General features: G+C 52.6%; 1 protein-coding gene across 1 annotated transcript in view; it reads right to left on the bottom strand.

The window, feature by feature from the left end:
• LOC142071811 (class I histocompatibility antigen, F10 alpha chain-like) overlaps positions 1 to 22,453 on the bottom strand; it is a 129,301-nt gene that overhangs the window by 7,861 nt on the left and 98,987 nt on the right. The window contains exons 2-3 of the mRNA XM_075127362.1: positions 3,098 to 3,415; positions 1,393 to 1,668 (exon numbers count right to left, since the gene is read on the bottom strand). Coding sequence (XP_074983463.1) covers positions 1,393 to 1,668; positions 3,098 to 3,415 — 594 coding nt within the window. The remainder of the gene's footprint in view (positions 1 to 1,392; positions 1,669 to 3,097; positions 3,416 to 22,453) is intronic.

Here is a 22,453-nt window from a genome sequence, read left to right on the forward strand (position 1 = left end):
GACGAGAGTCCCGGTGCACATTGCCCGCTCAGAAATCGTTTGCACTTCCAAATGTTGCATTTTTCCCCATCCCAATTAACCAAGCAAAAAGATGGCTGGAAGGGAGCTCCATCTGTAATAAATTATTCCTAGACTTTCTTGTGCTAGGGGCATAGGAGTCTCTCCCCCGTGATGCAGGGCTCTAATCTGCCTCCTCGCTCCATTCCAAGGCCATACCTCCCTTCCAGCATCACTGCGCACAGAAACAAGCTGCTCCCAACATTAAACCTCTCTCTCTGGCCACATGGGCAAGAATGAAGAGCCCATAGAGCCGTGTTTCTGAGAACCTGCTGAATCAGGGGACCGGAAGGGACCTCGAGAGGTCATCTAGTCCCGTCCCCTGCACTCATGGCAGGACCACAAGTGCATGAAGTTGAGACCGATGTGGAAGTATATAAAGGGAATTTGGATGCAGGCCTCTGAAATGAACAGAAGTCAGGCTAACTCTAGCTTTAATAACGCAAGATTTGTGGAAGCGGGGATAGTGCGAAGCGAGTGGAAAAGAACTGTGAAAGAGGCTGTTGTGACCTTGTATTAGATAAGAATAGAACGTAGACTATAAGAGAAATTGAGCAAAATGAGATATCATGAAGGAATATGTATAAACAATATGCAGCTGTTGCTTATTATTGTCTGTAATAAAGGTATAAATACTTGCTCTAATTGTTTATCTGTAGAGAGACCTGCCTAGGTGTGGGAAACCCTGTGTCCTAGGGCATTCTCTCCCTCTGTGCAATTGCTTGAGATAATAAAGTGTATCTGACTTGCTGCACCCAACCTGAGAGTGAGAACTGTGTTTTTCTCTGACACCGGGCTGCAAGCTGAAGCAAGACCAATTCTGTCTGGAAATAAGGGGCAGATCTGAGCTTCCCCTGGGATGTGGTAAATTCTCCATCCCTTGGAGACTTTACATCTGGAATGGGCATCTCTTTCTGAAGGATGAGCTCTAGTTTGCTCACAGATGACCAGACTGGATGCTGGGGTCCCTGGTGTGATTCCCCCCTGCCCTGGGCTATGCAGGAGCTCAGATCAGATGATTAGAATGGTCCCTTCAGGCCTTAATGTCCGATTACTAATCTTCTCCCTTCAGAGACACTGTATTGCTGAGATGTATCGAACAGCCCCAGAGGCAGCAAACTGGAGAGCAAGGCATGAGCCCCAGGCACTGTGGGTCCCAACTCCAGCACAAGAACTTGATGCAGAGGGACAGGGCCAAAGGGGACAGGGCCTCACAGACCCTGAGGAAATTCCAGCTTCAGCCTAGAAATCCAAATGAGAATTTTTCAGGGGTTGAGTTTAACGGATTCCCCCTCTCCCACAAGGAAAAAAGAGACACACACACAAATGCCTTACCCCAGGAGACGGAGAGTGGCTCTGATAGGCTTTCATGCTCCACGTGACATGAATAATGGCCTTTGATCTTGGGATCAATCTCCATTGTCACCCAGGTCTGGTAGGTCCCGTCCCCACTGGGTAGGATGCCTTCAGAGTAGGTCTCTTGCTGTCTGCTCTCCCCATTTCTCAGCCAGGTCACGGTGATGTCCCGGGGGTAGAACCCACTGACCTTACAGGAGAGGGTGATAAGGCCATCATGAGATGACCTGTCGCTCACTCTAGCTGTTGGGCGCACTGGGAAAAAGAAGAAATTGAAGTTAGTTATTTTCAACCACAGTGACACAAGTACCTTGAAAGGCTTCACTAAGCTCCAGATACAGGTGTCAATCATGTGCTAGGTTTGTGCCCATCTCCTCTCAGTCCCTGGATATGAAAGAGAGAAGAATCTTGCCCTGGCCAGGGAGCAAAAAAATGAACTAGATAAAATGACCAATTAAAGATGGAAAGGGCCCATTAAACAAAAAGTGACAGTGCTAAATTGCCCCTCAAATTAACTAATATTAATTGGCTAATTTCTTGTAGGTTGTTACCAAATCTATTTACCCCAATATTATGGATTTCAAATGCATTTACTCTTATGTTGAAAAATCAGTTTCCCAGCCCGTTGGCACTGAAATATACATTAGACTGCTGTGTATGGCTTTTACTTCTTGGCATTTGTAAAGATGGCAATTGACAAGATAAAGTTCTGCTGAGGTTCCTGAGAGAAATAAGTAACTAGTATGTTGCAAAAAACTGGGTACAAATTTCAAGTAACTTTGAACAGCAAGTGCAAACTGTTTGGGAAGGGAAAGATTAGGGTGTGTAATGATGCTAACTAATCTGGGAAATGTGTGTACATGGTAACACACAAGGTACATATGTGGGTAATAGCGAGTTAACATTTTGAAGCAGACTACGCTGCAACTGTCCTCCTGAGTCGGAGTGGTAAAGCATTTAACCTCTTCCCTTCTATGTTTGTGCTGATTAATCTTTACTGAAAAAGCTCTGATAAATTTGAGTGTGATTATCAGATGTCTTATTGATAAAAGAATCAAGGAATAAGTAAGAGGGTGTTGCAGCAAAGGTAGGTCTTGAGGGGGAAAACTTTAAGGTCAAGGGGTGCCTTCTTCCAGATTAGTATGGGGAGGGCAATTCCACATGTAGGGGATGGCATGGAAGAAAGCACATAAATGACTGTGGGAGAAGTTTGGACAAAGGCAACAAGAACAAAGCTACCGTCAATGGTGGAACAGAGGGGCTGGGGGTAACATAAGAAAATATGATGGTGCAGACAGTGAATGAGGAAGAATTACATGGTGAATGAAGCTGGTGTCCAGAGAAGCGGTGGCTCTTCCATAATTAAGTAAAGTGCTCTAACATGCACACACATTGGCAGATTGCCTTGATAACTACTGTGTCACACCAGGGGAAGAGCTAGAATGTGTGCTGCAAATTTGGGCTCATTTGATCAGCTTCTCTACAGTGAGCTGCTTTTAACATTTTCAGTTTCTTATCTTTTTTTCCAGCAGCGCTGGTGGGGAAGGGGTTCTTTCCCCACCCATCCCTGGTGCAAGGTTCGCTGAATTGCCCCTTACTCCCCTGCTCCATTTTGGAACTGGGGCTGGGGAATGGAGATGTAACTTGTATTGACCTCTTGGGTGGGGCTTGTCCCCCAACTTACCTTTCCTCTGCAGAGTCTCCTTCCCGTACTCTAGAGAACTCCTTAGCCAGGGAATACATGTCTCCTCCAGGTAGCGTTTCCACCGCTGGTTGTCAAGTACTTCAGCATCCCATCTCCTCTTGGAGATCTGAGCCCCAATGTCTGCTGCTACCCAAGTCACGGTCTCCTTATCGAAGGTAAGAAAGTCGCGTCCGTCATATGAATCCTGGTAAAACCCCCAAGTGGTGTTGTCTTCCCGGAGATCACAGCCGTATATCGTCTGGATAATGTGAAACCCTGAAACACAGCTGAGGGTCAGCAGCAGCCTCTCTCTGAAATCTCACCAAGACCCCACTGCAGGTAGCTCAGCGGGTCCTCCCCTTGCTACTGGGCCCTCCCTCCCCTGAGAAATGGGGTTCCCACTTATGCTGCTGGGTCCTAAACCCTCCCAGCTCCTTTCAGGAGGGAACCCAAACCCGCAGGGGGCCCACACTCCATCTGTTGGGTCTTTGTACACTAAAGACCCCCCACTATAGAGAGCTCACAACCTTCAAGGATCACCTCACTGCTGCTTGTTCTTGTATGTTCCCTGTAGGGAGTGCAGGGTGGCACAACCCCAGAGGGAGTACTCTGGATATTAATAGAATCATAGAATATCAGGGTTGGAAGGGACCTCAGGAGGTCATCTAGTCCAACCCCCTGCTCAAAGCAGGACCAATCCCCAACTAAATCATCCTAGCCAGGGCTTTGTCAAGCCTGACCTTAAAAACTTCTAAGGAAGGAGATTCCACCAACTCCCTAGGGAACGCATTCCAGTGTTTCACCATCCTCCTAGTGAAAATTTTTTTCCTAATATCCAACCTAAACCTCCTCCACTGCAATTTGAGACCATTACTCCTTGTTCTGTCATCTGCCACCACTGAGAATAGTCTAGAACCATCCTCTCTGGAACCCCCTTTCAAGTAGTTGAAAGCAGCTATCAAATCCCCCCTCATTCTTCTCTTCCACAGACTAAACAATCCCAGTTCCCTCAGCCTCTCCTCATAAGTCATGTGTTCCAGTCCCCTAATCATTTTTGTTGCCCTCCGCTGGATGCTTTCCAATTTGTCCACATCCTTCTTGTATTGTGGGGCCCAAAATTGGACACAGGACTCCAGATGAGGCCTCACCAATGTCGAATAGAGGGGAACGATCACGTCCCTCGATCTTCTGGCAATGCCCCTACATATACATCCCAAAATGCCATTGGCCTTCTTGGCAACAAGGGCACACTGTTGACTCAGATCCAGCTTCTCGTCCACTGTAACCCCTAGGTCCTTTTCTGCAGAACTGCTGCCTAGCCATTCGGTCCCTAGTCTGTAGCGATGCATGGGATTCTTCCGTCCTAAGTGCAGGACTCTGCACTTGTCCTTGTTGAACCTCATCAGATTTCTTTTGGCCCAATCCTCCAATTTGTCTAGGTCCCTCTGTATCGTATCCCTACCCTTCAGCGTATCTACCTCTCCTCCCAGTTTAGTGTCATCTGCAAACTTGCTGAGGGTGCAATCCACACCATCCTCCAGATCATTTATGAAGATATTGAACAAAACCGGCTCGAGGACCAATTTTCTATCCACCATATAGTCCATATTGCACAGGTCTATCCTCTCCAGCTCTCTTCTGCTCTCTGAGGAGTCCCCCAGTTCTGGTAATCAGGGTCATTCTGGAGAAGAGAGAGAGTTCGGGGTGTCTATACCCCACTCTCTCCTGCTCTGGTTGTATTAATTTTGCAGGATCCTCAGGGTGACTTGGTCCCCCACCTCCTCCATTCACATTACCCGCATGTCCCTGTAGGGAAGGGGTACAGGAGATCTGTCCCCCACACTAACTTCTGCTCTGGTTTAATGACCTCACAGAATCCCCAGGGTCCCTCTGTTTCCCTGCCCCATCTTCCCCGTGCCTCCAGCTCAATCTAGGAACGGCAAAGCACCAACTTCGGATGCTTGGCCGAATGAGTTACACCCAGCCTCCCCGCACTGGGAGGCAGGTGTGAGAGGATTGTTCTCCCCAACTGACAGAGGGAGAAGCGAAGGCTGAGAAAGGCGAAGGGCCTTGTCTTCCATCACACAACCTGTCGGGATAGAGTTGGGAACAGGACCCGGGTGTCCTGATTTTCAAACGTACCATCAGTCTGGAGTTTCACACACTGAATGAACGGACCTGGAATGAGCTACAGACCAACAACCATTCACACTGATTCTTCAGCAAGTCTTTTAGAAGAAGGAGAACACCAGCGAGAACCAGGAACGGCTCAGAGACAATCAGCAGCGAGAAGGAGAACAATTCACCAAGCAAATAATTTTTCTGGCTCATTTGCTGGGCCTTGAACAAGAACAACAAAGTCCTGAATCTCCTCCCTGCCACGAGACCCCCTGCTCAGCCAATCAGCGTGGAGACTCTGGTGGTGGGCTCAGGGTTCCCCAGATGGCCCAGGGATGGCTCAGGTCACCGGTGAGGATCACTCTCAGAGCACACTTCCTGTCCCATCTCTTTGGGAGGCCTCCCACCATGAGGGCTACAGAGCAGCCCCCTCCTCGCCAGTGGAGGGAGGGAAGCAGGAAAAGGGAAACCAAAAAAGACAAACCCCCAGGACTCGAAGGGACAAAGGCCTAACTGGGGGAAAATTGTCCCACCTTAACCTTCTGTTTTCCGTGTCGAGAATTTGGCCAGCACCGGGTGGATCAGGCTGCCTCGGTACCAAACCTCTCCGGGGCTCTTCCCTTCTCCACAGGGACGTCTGTCTTCTCGCTCAATGAGCAGTGGGAAAGGAGAAAACTCCAGAGAGGCTCCACCTCGCGCTCACATACGAGACCCTGAATTCTCTCTCAGTCCTCAAGGAGACACCTCAAGAAGGAGACTCCCTGCAGCAAAGCCCCGGGGGTCTCTGAGATCCCCCTGCCCTGCAGCCTGTCCTCCCTGGCCGTTGTCGTGGACTCTCTGTGAGGTCACCGCCTCCCAACCGCCTTTCACCAATCAGCTGAGTGCTGCAAAAGGCCCTTGTGATGTCACTGCCACCCCCACCCCTGCCCTGCAGGGCTCATGTCCTGCCCCGAGCCGGCTCCTGTGTGTGTTTGAGCTGCTCCCCCTGGGTCACTCCCACACACTCAGTGGTCGTGCAAGGGTTCACGCAGGCCACACGTGGAACCATCAGAGGATGCTCAATGTGCCACATGCGGTTTTGCAGAGATTTGGAGACTTGAAGGCCAGAAGAGACTCTTAGATCATCTCATCTGGCCCCCTACACATCACAGGCCTCCTGCATGGCGCAGTCGCGAGTTTTGGACCAAAGCAGACTCCAGAAAGGCATCTCATCAAGGGATGGAGGAAGCACCACTTCCCTTGGGAGTCTGGAGGAAATTGATGCTGTGGGGGGCAGGGAATTGACCTCAAGGCCACACTTGTGAGTCTGTATCATAACACACATGCACAACAGCACTGCGCGAATTATGTACACGTCACATTAACTCTGATGTTTCCTAACGTTTACAGGCCTGGTCTCCAGGGTGTTCTTTGTGTTTATAGATTGATTTTGGGGAGAGATGCAATCATTTAGTTCAGAATGGGAGCCGTGTTAGTCTGTATCAGCAAAAAACAAAAACAAAACGAGGAGTAGTTCTGGCACCTTAGAGACAAACAAATGGATTTGGGCACATTTGATGGTGTGGCTGATGTGATTAGGTCCGAGGATGGTGTCCCTAGACTAGATATGTGGACAGAGTTGGCAATGGGTTTGTTGCAAGGATAGGTTCCTGGGTTAGTGTTTTTGTTGTGTGGTTGCTGGCGAGTATTTGCTTCAGGTTTGGGGGCTGTCTGTAAGCGAGGACTGGCCTCTCTCCCAAGATCTGTGAGATTGAGGGATCGTCCTTCAGAATAGATTGTAGATCCTTGATCCTGCCCTGGAGATCTTTTAGTTGGGGGCTGAAGCTGATGGCTGGTGGCGTTCTGTTCCTTTCTTTGTTGGGCCTGTCCTGGAGTAGGTGACTTCTGGGTATTCTTCCTTTCAGCAGGTGGGGATTGTAGTTTGAAGAATGCTGTCATAAATATAAAGGTAAGGGTAAACCCCTTTAAAATCCCTCCTGGCCAGAGGAAAAATCCTCTCACCTGTAAAGGGTTAAGAAGCTAAAGGTAACCTCGCTGGCACCTGACCAAAATGACCAATGAGGAGACAAGATACTTTCAAAAGCTGGGAGGAGGGAGAAAAACAAAGGGTCTGTGTCTGTCTGTGTGATGCTTTTGCCGGAGACAGAACAGGAATGGAGTCTTAGAACTTTTAGTAAGTAATCTAGCTAGGTATGTGTTAGATTATGATTTCTTTAAATGGCTGAGAAAGGAACTGTGCTGAATGGAATGACTATTCCTGTCCGTGTGTCCTTTTTGTAACTTAAGGTTTTGCCTAGAGGGATTCTCTATGTTTTGAATCTAATTACCCTGTAAGATATCTACCATCCTGATTTTACAGAGGGGATTTCTTTACTTCTATTAAAAGTCTTCTTGTAAGAAAACTGAATGCTTTTTCATCATTCTCAGATCCAAGGGTTTGGGTCTGTGGTCACCTATGCAAATTGGTGAGGATTTTTACCAAACCTTTCCCAGGAAGTGGGGTGCAAGGGTTGGCAGGATTTTGGGGGGAAAGACGTGTCCAAACTACGTTTCCCAGTAAACCCAGTTAGAGTTTGGTGGTGGCAGTGGAGATCCAGGGACAAAGGATAAAATTTATTTGTACCTTGGGGAAGTTTTAACCTAAGTTGGTGAAAGTAAGCTTAGGAGGTTTTCATGCAGGTCCCCACATATGTACCCTAGAGTTCAGAGTCGGGGAGGAACCTTGACAAATGCTTGATAGAGATCCTGTCGGTGTTTGTCTCTGTCTGAGGGATTGGAGCAAATGCGGTTGTATCTTAGAACTTGGCTGTAGACAACGGATCGTGTGATGTGGTCTGTATGAAAGCTGGAGGCATGTAGGTAAGCATAGTGGTCCAGGATAGGGTGGTGTTTATGTGACCATCACTTATTACCACTCTAGTGTCCAGGAAGTGAGTGTCTTTTGTGGCCTCTCCTTCTGCCCCTCCACCCCTACCAACATGATACAGTTCTGCGGTGACTTGGAATCCGACTTTCCACGTCTCCGATGGAAGGAATATTTCCAACACACCTCTGAACAACACACTAATCCACAGAGACCTTCCGACCAACACGACAAAAAGAAGGATTCTGCCTGAAGGTCGAAACAGCCAGACTGGACTTCAACTTGAGTGCCTCAGCCGACAAGCACGGGCTGAAGTGGTGGAAAAGCAGCATCACTTGGCCCATAACCTCAGCCGTGCAGAACACAACACCGTCCACGGCCTCAGGAACAACTCTGGCATCCGAATCAAAAAGGCTGACAAAGGAGGTGCTGTCGTCATCATGAATAGGTCGGAATATGAACAAGAGGCTGCTCGGCAGCTCTCCAACTCCACATTCTCCAGCCCATTCCCCTCTGATCCCACTCAGGGTGACCAAGAGAAACTGCACCATCTGCTCAAGAAACTCCCTGAAAAAGCACAAGAACAAATCTGCACAGACCCACCCCTAGAACCCCGACCAGGGGTCTTCTATCTGCTACCCAAGATCCATAAACCGGGAAATCCTGGACGCCCCGTCATCTCAGGCATTGGCTGGGGTGCTGGTCGCTCAGGGCCGGAGGAGAGAGTCGACACAGCCAGATACTCCTGCTGTCAGGATGCCAATGCTGAGAGGATTTCATCGCAGTCTCTGACGAGGGGGTTCAGGCTCCAGAGCTCTGCTCTGTTTTCCCAGCCCTGTGCAGGGGGTTGTTTCCAGTTTCAGAAATGGGGCAATGTTCACACACTCCCAATGGGTCTTTGCATGAATCAGGCCCTAAGCCAGGGGCAGGCAAACTTTGGCCTGATGCCAAATCGGGTTTCAGAAATTGTACGGAGGGACAGTTAGGGGAGGCTGGGCCTCCTCCAACAGCAAGACATGGCCCGGCCCCCGCCCCCATCTGACCCCTGTTTCTCGCCCCCGGACGGCCGCCCCGGGCCTCCGGCCCCATCCAACCCCTCTGTTCCCTAAGGGGCTCCAGATCCCCCTGCCCCTAACAGCCCCACACTGCCCCATCCAACCCCCCCCCCTCCTTCCTGTCTGCCACCCGGACCTTCTGCCCCATCCAACCACCCCTTCTCCCTGACCGCCCCGGGACCTCCTGCCACCATTCAACCCCCTGTTCCCCGCCCTCTCACTGCCCTGACCCCATCCACCCCCCAGCCCCTGACCCCCCGAACTCCCCTGCCCTCTATCCCACCCCTCCCCTGCTCCCTGCCCCCTGACCGCGCTGCCTGGAGCCCCAGGACCAGCCGCCGGGCCGCACCGCACAGAGCCCCGGGGTCGGCCAGGCTCGTTGCCCCGCTGCCCGGAGCATGGGCCGGCGGCGCCGGGAGCGGAGGCTGCGGGGGGGGGGGGGGGGGCGGCAGGGGCGCGGCCGGGGGCTCTCCAGAACGGCTCAGAGCCCCCGGCCCCCCTTCTGCCCTCCCGCTCCCCACATGTCGCAGCCACCCCACCCAGCTGAGACACCCCACCCCACAGACCCCTCCCCTCCTACAGCCCCCCACAGCCATGCTGTGTCCCCCTGGGGGCGGCCATGGTGCTGCCCCTCCCAACCCAACCCAACCCAACAGCCGCAGCCATGCCATTGACCCAAGTCCCCGATCCAGGTCCCCTATAGCCTCTCCCTCCCCCACATCCCTCCCAGACCCAGTCCCCATCCCGACAACCCAATCGCCCCCTGTCCACAACCCCCCTCTCCTCCTCCCACAGCACCAATCCATCCCCTACCCTCCCACAGCTCGCACCACACAGACCCCTCCACCTCCCAGCTGGGCCCCCTCCCCGCCCCCCGCACCCGCACCCACCCCGTCAGACCCCCCCCCCCCGCTGGTCCACCAGGGTTTCCCCAAGACCCACCAACAGCTGTGAATGGTGTGGGGGAGAAGGTGTTGGTATTCGGTTGTGTGTTGGGATTATGTGTACGTGTCGAGGCTTGTGGGGGCTTTGTGCTGGGGGAGAAGCTGAGCCCTGATTTGGGGCCGGGGCTTCTCTGACTCGGGGTCCTATGAAGGGAGCCAGCCAGTCAGGCCGTGGCACAGGAGCCAGCAAACAGGGCTGTAAACAGGGGAGTCTGAGGGGGAGTTTGTCTTGTGGTGCTTGTTTGGGGTTTGTTGTTGCTGTGGGGGGTGGGGTTTGGGTGTTTCCCAGGTGAACAGGATTTAGGTGGGAAGGCGATGACAGACACAGAGGCAGCGGTGGGAGTGACTCATGTCGTGGAAGACACAATGGAGATGACTGGCTGTGGAAGCTGCCGCATGTCCATGATCCTGGAGGGGGGACCTGGTAAGAGTTTTGTCTGCATGAAATGTCGTCTCCTGGAGCTGATGGAGGAGAAGATGTGAGGTTTGGAGATGCAGGTGGAAAGTCTGGTTGAGTTTAGAAAGGGGTTTGAGCAGATGATGGAGCAAAGACATGAGGTATCTGAAGGGAAAAGCTCAGACTTGCAGATGGAAGCAGGACTGGGGAATTCTGAGGGGAGACTGCTGGGTGAGGGAAGTGGTCAGTGGAAGCATGTGACTACAAGAACCAGGCAGAGGAAAAGACGGGCTCGTGAAGGAGAAATAGAGCTCAGGAATAGGTTTTGAGAGTTGGAAAATGAAGAAGGGGCTCAACAGGTAGTCACTGAAGGTGGAGGGGCAAGGAGGAAGAGAAGAGTGGCTAGTCCTATAGGAAAAGGGGAAGAGTCAATGGAGACTACACCAAATATGAGCCGCAGGAGGATACAGGATGCATAGAAGAGGATTACAAGGGAGAATAGGAATGGAAAGAACTTGCAGCCAGAGGGAAGAGGGGATAGACTGGAGAACAGCATCGTCACCAGGGAAAGGCAGGGCTATGTGATCAGGGACTCTTTACTGAGAAGACAAGACAGGCCTGTAACCAGAGCTGATCCAGAGAATAGAAGGGTGTGCTGTCTTCCAGGTGCTAAGATACGGGATGTAGATCTGAGGTTGAAAAGGATCCTAAAGGGAACGGGAAAGAATCCCCTAATTATCCTTCATGTGGGAACAAATGATACAGCTAGATTCTCGCTGGAAAGGATTAAGGGAGACTGTGCTTGGCTGGGGAAGACGCTTAAGGAAATCGAGGCTCAGGTGATCTGTAGTGGGATTTTGCCTATTCCTGGAGAAGGGCAACAAAGGCGTGACAAGATTATGACTGTCAACAGATGGCTCAGGCAGTGGTGCTAGAAGGAGGGCTTTGGGATGAATGGCCACTGGGAGGCGTTCATGGACAGAGGACAGTTCTCTCGGGATGGACTTCATCTGAGTAGGGAAGGAAACAGACTTCTAGGATGGAGGCTGGCACAACTGATTAAGAGAGCTTTAATCTAGGAATCTGGGGGAGATGATTGGCTGGGGAATGTCCAGGTAATCTCCATGCCGGATTTTAGCCTTGAGAGGGAAGAAAAGAAAGTAAGAAAGGATACAGCCGTGGGTAGGAGAATGGCTATAAGGAGGAAGGCAGTGTGGACACCAGTCTAGTAGGTTCTGCTGGCTGTAGAATGACCATGCCTCATTGGGTAAAGAAGGTGAGGGAGGCCAAACAGCAAAAATGAAGATGTTTGTACACCAATGCGAGGAGCCTTGGTAACAAAATGGAGGAACTAGAGGTACTGGTGCAGGAAGTGAAACCAGATATTCTCGGGATAACAGAAACAGGGTGGAATAGTCGTCATGACTGGACTACGGGTATTGAAGGGTATGTGCTCTTTAGGAAAGACCGAAATAAAGGTCAAGGTGGTGGAGTAGGATTGTCTATCAACGAGGAGGTCGAATGTAAAGAAATCAGCGATGGAATGGATAAGACAGAGTCCGTCTGGGCAAAAATGACATTGGGGAAGAAAACGACTCGAGCCTCCCCTGGGATAGTGCTTGGAGTCTGCTAGAGACCGCCGGGATCTCATGTGGATATGGATCGAGCCCTCTTTAATGTTTTTAATGAAGTAAATACTCATGGAAACTGCGTGATCATGGGAGACGTCGCACGCGCGCACAACACGACACACAACCCGTCACACACACACAAATCACACATAACACATCACACACTGAACAAAACACTCAAGACAACACACACACAACCACATCTCACACACACACGACACACAACGTCTCACACACAGAGACACGTCTCTCACACGCCGACACACATGCAAGGCACACGACGGCTCTCACACACGTCCACACACAAACACACGACACATAATGTCGCACACATGCCGACACACACACACACGCCGACACACGATACTGACACACATGAAACCGACAAACACACGACACAGACAACGACTGACACACACACACAAGACACACGATGTCTCACACACACACACATGATGTCTCACACACACACACAACTTCTCTCACATAGGCCCACACATGACACGCCCACACAACACACACCCACACACGCCCACACAACGCATGCAGAACACACGCCCACACACACGACACATGCACAACACACAAACACCACATGACACGCCCCCCACACAAAACACAACACAACACACAACACAACACATGCCCACGCCCACACACCACACACAACACAACACACGCCGACGCCGAAAGACACACACCACACACAACTCACACCCACACACGCCCACACAATGCACGCAGAACACACGCCCACACACACGACACATGCACAACACACAACACACCACACGACACGCCCCCCCCACAAAACACAACACAAAACACAACACACGCCCACGCCCACACACCACACACAACACAACACACGCCCACGCTGAAAGACACACACCACACACAACTCACACCCACGCCCACACACACACCCACACACACACACCCGCCGACTCACGACGACTCACACACAGCGAGACGGCAAACACACTGACACACACGACGTCTCACACGCCCACAACACGACACCAACACGCGACACACACACAAGACGGCAGAGGACACGACACCGAAATCCCACCCCGGAGACGACCCCCCGCGGGGGCGAGAGCGGAGCGGGGACGGTCGGGGGAACTCGGTCTCTGGGCGGCGCGTGGGGCCGGTGTGGGTGGGAGGGAAGAGGGCGGCAGGGCCGAGGGCGAGATTCCCAGCCCCCGTCGAGCGCTGGGGAGCGAGGGCTCCGGCTCGGCTCTCGCAGCGGCTCTGGCGAGGAATGGTGCCGGAGCTCTCGCCGGAGGGGAACGCGGCCGGAGGGGCCTGAGCCGCGTGGGCCTCTTTCCAAGGAGGCGGAACCAGGCCTCCGCTCTCTGCCCGCTGCAGACCCGGCTGCCAGGTCGGCGCTTCCAGTTCCTCGTCCGCACTCGCCGTCTTCTCGTGTGTTCGCCAACTCGCTCTCTCCTCTGCTCTCCTGGTGCCGTCTCCCTTTGTAGGACACGGGTAGGTGTGCATTCCCACAGGTGAGGTCTCGGGAGCCATGGAGAAGTCGGAGCGGACGAAAATCATGCAGGGCAGTAGAAAGGCTGCTGAAAGTACCTGAAGAGACAAAGGAAAGGAGAAGGGGGAAGTCCAGACTAAGACAGGAGTCTAGTCTGTAAAGAGAAACAACGGGAAGTCTAAGCTACAGAAACTCTTCAAGTTGCCGAAAGACATTTAGGATGGGAAATTACTTCTTGAATCCAGTCTCTTTAAGATCTTAGGCTTAGTATGTGTGTGTATTTGTATTTGCTTAGTAATCTGCCTTCTTCCGTTTGCTATCCCTTATAATCACTGAAAAACTGCCTTTTCTAGTGAAACTATTTTTTGTTTATTATTATTATTATTAAACTCAGTTTGTGCAACGGGTGCTCCGTGAGGAAATGATTTGTGTGTTACTCCAAGGGGCCGCCCGGTGTCACTCTTGCTCCGTGAGGGAAATGATTTGAGCATGACCTGAATTGGCCACCCACAGTCACTGTTGGGCCAGGAGGGAAATGATTTGTGCATTTCACTGACTGGCCACCTGGTGTCACTGTTGCTCCGTTAGTGAAATTATTTGTGCATTACCCTGAGTGACCACCGAGTGTCACTGTTGCTCCGTGAGGGAAATGCTTTGTGCAATACCTGGATTAGCCACCCGGTGTCACTGTTGCTCTGTGCGGGAAATGGTTTGTGCATTATCTGGATTGGCCACCTGGTGTCACTGTTTCTCCACGATGGAAATGGTTTGTGCAGTACCCTGAGGGGCCACCCGGGGTCACTGTTGCTCCATGAGGGAAATGGTTTGTGCATGACCTGAGTTGGCCACACACATCACTGTTGCTCCGGGGGGGGGGGGGGGGGATTGTTTGTGTGTTACTCCTGAGTGGCCACATTGTGTCACTCTTCCTCCATGAGGGGAATGCTTTGAGCATTACCCTGTGTGGCCACCCAAGACAACACACACATCACACACAAAACATCACACACACAAAAAACGACAGACGACACTCACACACACACACACAACACGACACTGACACTCACAGAGAGAACACGTCACACATACAGAAACACGTCTCTCACACACACACAACACAGGACACCGACACACACAAACAACATGACACACAAATAAAATGACACACAAAACAGCACACAACACGACACACAAAAATCACACACAATACACGACTCCGACACATACACACACACACACGAGGCGAGGCACAAAACGGCAGACAACGTGACACAGAAATCACACACGATCCCGACACCCACACACAATACAACACACAACACCTCACATGACACAGAAAACGGCACACGTGACACACACACAACACGATGCACAAAACATCGCACACAAAATATCACACACCCACACACAACACGACACAAACACAGACAACACGACACAAGACACACAAAATGGCACACGACACGAGACACAAAAATCTCACAACACGACACCGAGACACACCACATGCCCACAAAACGGCACACAAACGACACACACCGTCACATGCACACAACACGGCATACAACATGGCACACACACACTCAACATGGACCACAACACGCACACATAAACACGTCTCACACACACAAAAAGACACACAAGTCACACACACAACACGTCACACGACACATACAACACAACACGTCACACAGCAGAAGGTTTCATCGAGGAGGAGGATGTCCCGGGGTCCCCGGGCGATGCTCTGGGACTGCTCCCCAGGAAGCCAGGCAGGACTCTGGGGAAGTCTCCTCTCGGGGAGCAGCCTGTCTGCAGGACACACAGCTCCCCCGGCTCCACCTTCCTGGCTCTGACCTCGGAGCCTTCAGCCTCCTCTGCCCCTCCCTGCGCTTCCCACAGCCAGTCCGCCCAGGCGGGGTCCTGGGGGGGGCAGAGGGTCCTGCCCCCCAACTCCGCAGTCAGACGGGACTCTCAGCCAGCCAGGAAAACAGAGGTTTATTAGACGACAGGGACATGGTCTAACACAGAGCTTGTAGGTGCAGAGAACAGGACCCCTCAGCCGGGTCCATTTTGGGGGGTAGTGAGCCAGACAACCCCGTCTGCCCTTCACTCCACGTCTCCAGCCAGCCCCCAACTGAAACTCCCCCCAGCCCCTCCTCCTCTGGGCTTTGTCCCTGTCCTCGGCCAGGAGGGCACCCGATTCCTTTGTTCCCTTCAGCTCTCACCTCACAGGGTGGAAGGGCCCAGGCCATCAGGTGCCAGGAAAGAGGGTGTCGGCCATTCTCTGTGTCCAGACCCCTGCACACACCTGCCCTCCAGAGCTCTGCAACGATCATACTCCCTTACCCCACCCCCTAGATCCTTAAGAACTGCATAGGGGAAACTGAGGCACCCCCACACAATTCAGAGGAAACATGAAGTCCCGCTTCATCACAGATGACTCCAGGAGGTGAGTTGCTTGCTATCCTACCATGTTTTTCTCTGTCTCTCCTCTAGTATGTTGGCCATCACACACACTCTGTCTCTGTCTCTGTCTCTCTCTCTCTCTCCTCTCCTCTCCTCTCCAGGTGCCAACGATGACCAGGCCCCGGGTGCCTTGGCCCCAGTGCCCCGCCTGTGCTCCATCTCTTCCTGTATCTGCCTCGCCCCTTCTCCCAGCCCACACTGCCCACCGCTGCCTGGATGATTTCCCCCTCTCCTCCACTGCACCCCCCTCTGTGGGGTCCCTGCCACTCACCGTCTGCCTCCTCTCCTCCACCCCCTCCCCCGCTTCCCCACGGGTCACTCTGGGGCCGGTTTTCTTCACCATCTTCGTGCATGATCTGGAGGATGGGATGGATTGCACCCTCAGCAAGTTTGCAGATGACACCAAGCTGGGGGGAGAGGGAGATACGCTGGAGGGTCGGGATAGGGTTCAGAGTGACCCAGACCAATTAGAGGATTGGGCCAAAAGAAATCTGATGAGGTTCAGCAAGGACAAGTGCTGAGCCCTGCACTGAGGAGAGAAGAATCCCATGCACTGCCCCAAGTATGTGAATCCCATGCACCGCCCCGAACTGACCCTCCCCGAGCATCCTCAATTCCATGAAACAGCTGTTCTGGGGTGGGCAGGAAGTGCTGGGAAGGAGGGTGGGGAGTTGCTCAGTGGGGGTGTGTCTCTCTGGGTGGGGTCTGTGTGTGTTTATGCACAAGCTGATTGTGATGTCACGGAGGCCAACAGCAAAGAGTGTTCGGCGTCAGCATTCTTGCCCTGCCGTCAGTCTGCCAACTGGCTTGGTTGACAACGGCTGGTGACCCAAGGAGCTGCTGAGAGACGCGGACCATCCCTCTGTCAGCAACTTCTTGAATCAGCTATTTCCACAGGTGTTTGAGGAACAAAAGGATGAGTTTTTACAGAAGGTAATTCCCAGATTCTTTCCCTGCTCATTAGATCGCACACGACAGGTCGGCGCCTCCTTCTCCTCGGGACGGGTGGGGGCGGGTGTGGCAACAGGCAGGTCTCAGCGTTCCCTTTTGATTTGAAAGTGGCCATCTCTCAGGTCTCCTCCTGCTTCAGCCGGTCAGGTTCTTTGGAGGCAGATTTAGATGATTTTATCTTTCAGCAGACTAGTCAGGGGGAATTTCCAGGGATAGAACCAAAAGGGAAGATAACAAAACTCGTGTAGAATTTAGATTGAGATCTCCATCAATAGTCTTTCCCTTGGAGTCGCCCCTAATGCACTCCTTGCCTTCAAGTTGGGAATAGAAACCCTTTGTCTCCTGTCATGACTGCCAAAGAAATGTGTATTGAGAGAATATCGATCTCAGAATTTACAGGATTCAAATGCACATAAATGAGCTCAAATAATGCAGAAGAAATGAATCTTAGATATTGAAAGTGATACAGCTCCACTCCCATCCCCTGGCTGTCATCTTGGTAATTCTCTCAGAAAGAATCTCATGGCGATAGATCTCAAAACTCTCTACAAATTCTACTCTACCCCCTTGGGCTAGAGAAAAGAGATGTGTTGATCCCCCCTGCCCCACAATTCCTTTCCAGGAAAGGGGTTTCAATCAACTGTCGCCTACATTTGTCATGGGTCTCGCTGTGATTTCTTTGTCCTTGTTTTGGAGGCCTAACTTCTGACTGGATGTTGGAAATAATATGGGTCATTCTTCATTTCAAGTTGACTGATTCTTTCCCCCATGCTAATACATTCCAGATTTTCAAATAGTTGAGAAGAAGTCAACATATTTGCAGCTGCTAATTCATCCTTCCAGACCCTCAAACCCTCGAGATGACAATCTTTTCTTCCTTTTCCTGGCTTCTCTGGGAACAGAGCTTTCTTGGTTTGCAGCTTGGCCCGATCTGTTCCCAGAGTCCCAACATTCTGTGCACAAAGGAGTGGGGTTAAGAAGGAAGCATTTTTGCAACTAGGCCCAGGCAAAGAACATAGAAACTGACCTTTTGTTCTTTCTATCCCTAGCCTCTGTTTGCCAGGTGCCAGGAATGAGCAACAGGAATGGATCGCTTGATGATTCCCTATTCATTCCTTCTGGGGCACACACCACTGGCTACTGTCAGAAGACAGCGTACTGGGCTCAATGGACCTTTGGTGTGACCCAGTCTGGGCGGTCTTGTGTTGCTTACCTTCTTGGTTGCAGCAACCAGTCCTGGCTATTAGAGGAGCAGATGGCTTCAAAAGACCACTCTCGTGGATCTGGGAATCCTGGGCAAACTAATTCCCTTCCTTTCGAGAAGGACAGAAAAACCCATTTCCTCCTTCTTTCTATTCTAGGCTTCGTTCCTTTTTCCAAAGACTCACCTCTCGGGAGCACAGAGAGATCCATGTGCACAAAGTGCTCGTCCAACCTGCAGCCATTGAGGCATGCTCTGGCCTCAGCCCCCAAGAACAGGCCTTGCCAGAGAAGCCCCAAGGAAGAAAATGCTCATGGACCATCATGAAAAGACTCTGTGTCTGTTGCCAATCCCACAACTCGATGGCAGAGAGCAGTGAGGAGAGAACAGCTTCCTCTCCAAGAAGGTGGACGCACTTGTCCCTGAAGAAGAAAGCAGCGGAGACCCAGGTGGAGGCAGAGGAGGTGAAGCTGCAGGAGACAACACACAAAGTCAAAGCGGATCTTACAGGTGAGATGGTTCAATCCACATGGTTCGCGAGGAGCATGTGAGGAACACTCACACCAGTCACTTGACAAGCCTCGACATCAGGGCCATCTCATGGGACAGTGATGGGTACCTCCGGCTCTGGAATCCATATAGAGGGTGGCAGAGGTCCATGGCTGAGGTGGGGAGAGCTGACAATGTCAGGTCACCCCCCTCTGGGGATCTGGCACGGTGGGGTGGGGACTACTAACATTGTTCCAGGCTGGAAGGAGAAGAGAGAGGCTGGACGTTGGAGGAAATCCTTTCTTTTCTCCTGGATTGGGTCCCTTTCCTCAAGAAAATGCTCCAGAGGTCTCAGCAGGTCACAGCTGGGAACCGTACCAGAGCTGAGTCATTCCTTCTTGGGGGGTTCAATGCAAAAGGAGGCCAGGTGCCCATCACTGACAGGAAAAGGGTGCAAGGGGAGGGGAAGAGTAGAGGACACCATTGAAAAGAAACTGGCCCCGAGGGAAGAGGAAGCCTCGTGTGGTTAAAGCCTCCAGCTAGGAGTCAGGAGAGCAGAGTTCTCTGCTGAGCTCTGCCAACAACCTTCAGTCTGACCCTGGGCAATTCGCTTCAGGGCTCTGGGCCCAACTTCCATCCTCTGTAAACCGGGGGGAAGACATGGAAAAGCAAAATGTTAAGAATGTTTCTTTCTGCTGCAGGGACGAAGAAGGAGCCGTCTGACACGAAGGGGAAGTGGGAAAAAGGAAGCCCAGAAGAGCAGGAAGAAGAGCGCACTCCCAGCCCCTCATTAACAAGCAGCTCCCATATGACGATGGTAATGGTGCTGTGTGGCCGTGCTCATGGAAAGCATCCCTTGCTGTGTGTAGGAATATCTCCCAGGGGCTGAAAAGAAACACTCGTCAAGGGTGATCAACTCCAGCCAGCCTTTATCTGGGTTGCTTGAATGAGGCCCGCTTTGACAAAGGGGTTTAGACACCTAAAGAAGTCCAGAGGTGCTTTGTGGGACTGGCAGAAGCGCCTGACTCAGGTTCCCAATTCTGATGCACTTTCCATGGCACACAGGCACGACTGAAAATCAGACCAGGCCCATCCCTGCCCTGGTCGGGGGAACCCACATATCTCCTGGCTGTGGGGTTCTGGCCCATCTCGTGGCACCAGGACCACTTTGAGACACAGAGAAAAGGAGTCTGCTCTAGAGCCTTAGCTAACAGCCTCTTGGCTTTTCGCTCCTGTGGTCGAGGCTCCTGCACTAAGCTCCAGAGGTCCCAGGTTCCCTCTCGCCTGCCAACATCTGGGCTCTGTCCGAGTTACAAAAGCCTCTAGACACCTTTGTAACTCTTCCTCTTCAGGACAGAGCACCCTGCAGCGCATACAAAAGGCTGCAATTCTGGGAGCTTCTGACCCGCCGGGGGTCTGGAGTATGGAGGCGAGTGTGCCACTCCGCTGTGCTCTACTTCATCCTAGGATATCAGGGTTGGAAGGGACCTCAAGAGGTCATTCAGTCCACCCCCTTGCTCAAAGCAGGACCAAACCCCAATCTTTACCCGAGATCTCGAAATGGTCCCCTCAAGGATTGAACTCACAACCCTGGGTTTAGCGAATGCTCAAACCACTGAGCTACCCCTCAGCTGTTGGCAACCAGGACAGACGGTGCTAATCCAGCGCCATGCAGGCCAACTGCAGTAATCCCCAGGGGGTGCCCTGAGACCCCAGGGCAAAGGCCTCCAGCACCCCAGGCCCTGGGTTGAGGTGACCCTGGAACCAGGCCCCCTGGAGTAACATTGTGCCCAGTGAGTTCTCACCCCCAGGGCTCTGGCCCCAGAGGCCCACGCTTTGGGCTTCTCCTCAGCCAGGCAAACTTGCTTCTTCAGTCTCAGTTACTTTCTGTCCTGACGGCGATTCCTGCCTGTTTTCTGGCAGCCCCACAGGCTGCTAGGTGGGGAAGGAAGAGGGTGTTTCCGTTTGGGCCCTATTCTCAGTCTCTTCCTCGCAGACACTGTGGGCTGCCAGAGTTGCTGAGCCAATCTCCTCAGGCGCTCGGGGTGGGATGGGACATGGGGCAGGTTCTCCAGTGACCCCTCAGCGACACTCAAGGAGCAACTCGAATGGGCTTTGCAGGACATTGAGGCTTTCTCAGCAAAAGCGGGGTTTCCTGCGAGGAGGGGCTAGCGAGGGAGGAAACGGGGTGGCCCTTGGGGTCCCAGCACTGCCCGAGAGGCTCCCGTCTCTTCTCAGGGGAGGGGGCCAGAGAGGGGACAAAAGGCTAAGGAAACCTTAGCACCTGGGGAGGCTTTTGAAGAAAAGGGCTCAGCCGGAGTCTCCACGCTCCCTCGGCACTGCCAGCCTCCCCCGGGGACAGACTGTTCCAGGGCAGCTGCCCGAGGGAAATACTCAATCCCAACAGGCTTTGTCCCTGTTCTTTGCAGACCCCCAGGGAGCACCCTTCCTCAGCCCCGCTCCATGCCCTGCTGATGGCAGCTGTGAAGGGTCTGACAACACCCACCCTGCAGAGATTTAGAGCCGCAGAGGAAGAGCTGAGGGCCATCGTATCTCTCCACGGAGACAAGATGGAGAGAGTAAGAGACTCCCGCAATGGGGCAGGGGGATGCTGCGCAGAGAGGGGGATGGGAGAAGTTCCTCTCCTCGGAAACCATTCCTGGGACACTGGCATGGGATTGGAAGGTTGGCTCAGCCCCTTGCCATTCATCGCTTGGCCACGGGGATAGGCGACATTCAAGCCCTTCTCCAAAGACCGCCTGCACGTGGCGCGGAAGTGAAGACTTATTCCCTTCCTGCGCTTTGGCTTTCCTGGAAACGCTGAGACTAATCAATGAACAGAATCCTCAGCCTGAACTTCCTCCCCAACCTGCCTGTTCCTAGGGTTTCCTGCAGGTCATCCCTGTCTCTGCCCGAGTTCCTTCTTTCCAACAGGTCCCAGCGGGAAGTTAACAAATGGCCCCTCAATCAGCAGATTGATTTGTGCAGGGCTCTAACTCCTGCTAGCAGAACAGGTCAACAGAATCCAGCCACCCACCTTGGAGCTCCTGCTCCTTGTTCGAGAGAGGAAAGAGCAATGACCAATTCCTCACGGAAGAGTCCTAGGGGGTGGTTTGTCCCTTTAGGGTCTGTCTCCCTGTGTTGCAAACTCTGCAGCAGGAGCCTGAAAGCCTGGCCCTATGGACTTGGGCTCCCAGGGCTGGCACTGAGGGGCCACAACAGCAATGCAGACTCTTCTGGGCTGGGGCTGGAACTTGATCTCTGAAGCCTGGGGAGGAGGGTGGCTTCAGAGCCTGGGCTCCAGCCCAAGTCACCTTGTCTGCACTGCTCTTCTAAGTGCCATAGCATGAATCCGAGGTTAGAGACTGGGGACTTAGGAGACTGGGGCCGGGAGCTGGCTAGCCCCACCCAACTAGCCCTGCCTCCCATCTCTGCCATGGGCTCTGGGATACATCGGTAGAACCAGCTGGGTCTGGAGCAGTGCTTCTCAACCTGTGGCCCGGTCAGCACAGAGCTGCGCCCCTTTGGGACATCCTCAGGGACAAACAGGTCGGATTGGATGTGCCCCACAATTGAACCTAGGTTGAGAAGCACTGGTCTGGAGGAACGGATTGTGCAAGAAAGAGCTAAAAGGAAGTTGCAGAGATGGAGGAAAGGCTCCTGGAGGGAAGCCCTTGAGAGCGGGGCTGAGAGCTGTTTGCTACGGCAGGGAAGGCCCTGGGACATCAGAGGAGTTAGGACTGTGCCCACTC

The sequence above is a fragment of the Caretta caretta genome, chromosome 4 (genome assembly GCF_965140235.1).
Source record: "Caretta caretta isolate rCarCar2 chromosome 4, rCarCar1.hap1, whole genome shotgun sequence".
Lineage (NCBI taxonomy): Eukaryota > Metazoa > Chordata > Testudines > Cheloniidae > Caretta > Caretta caretta.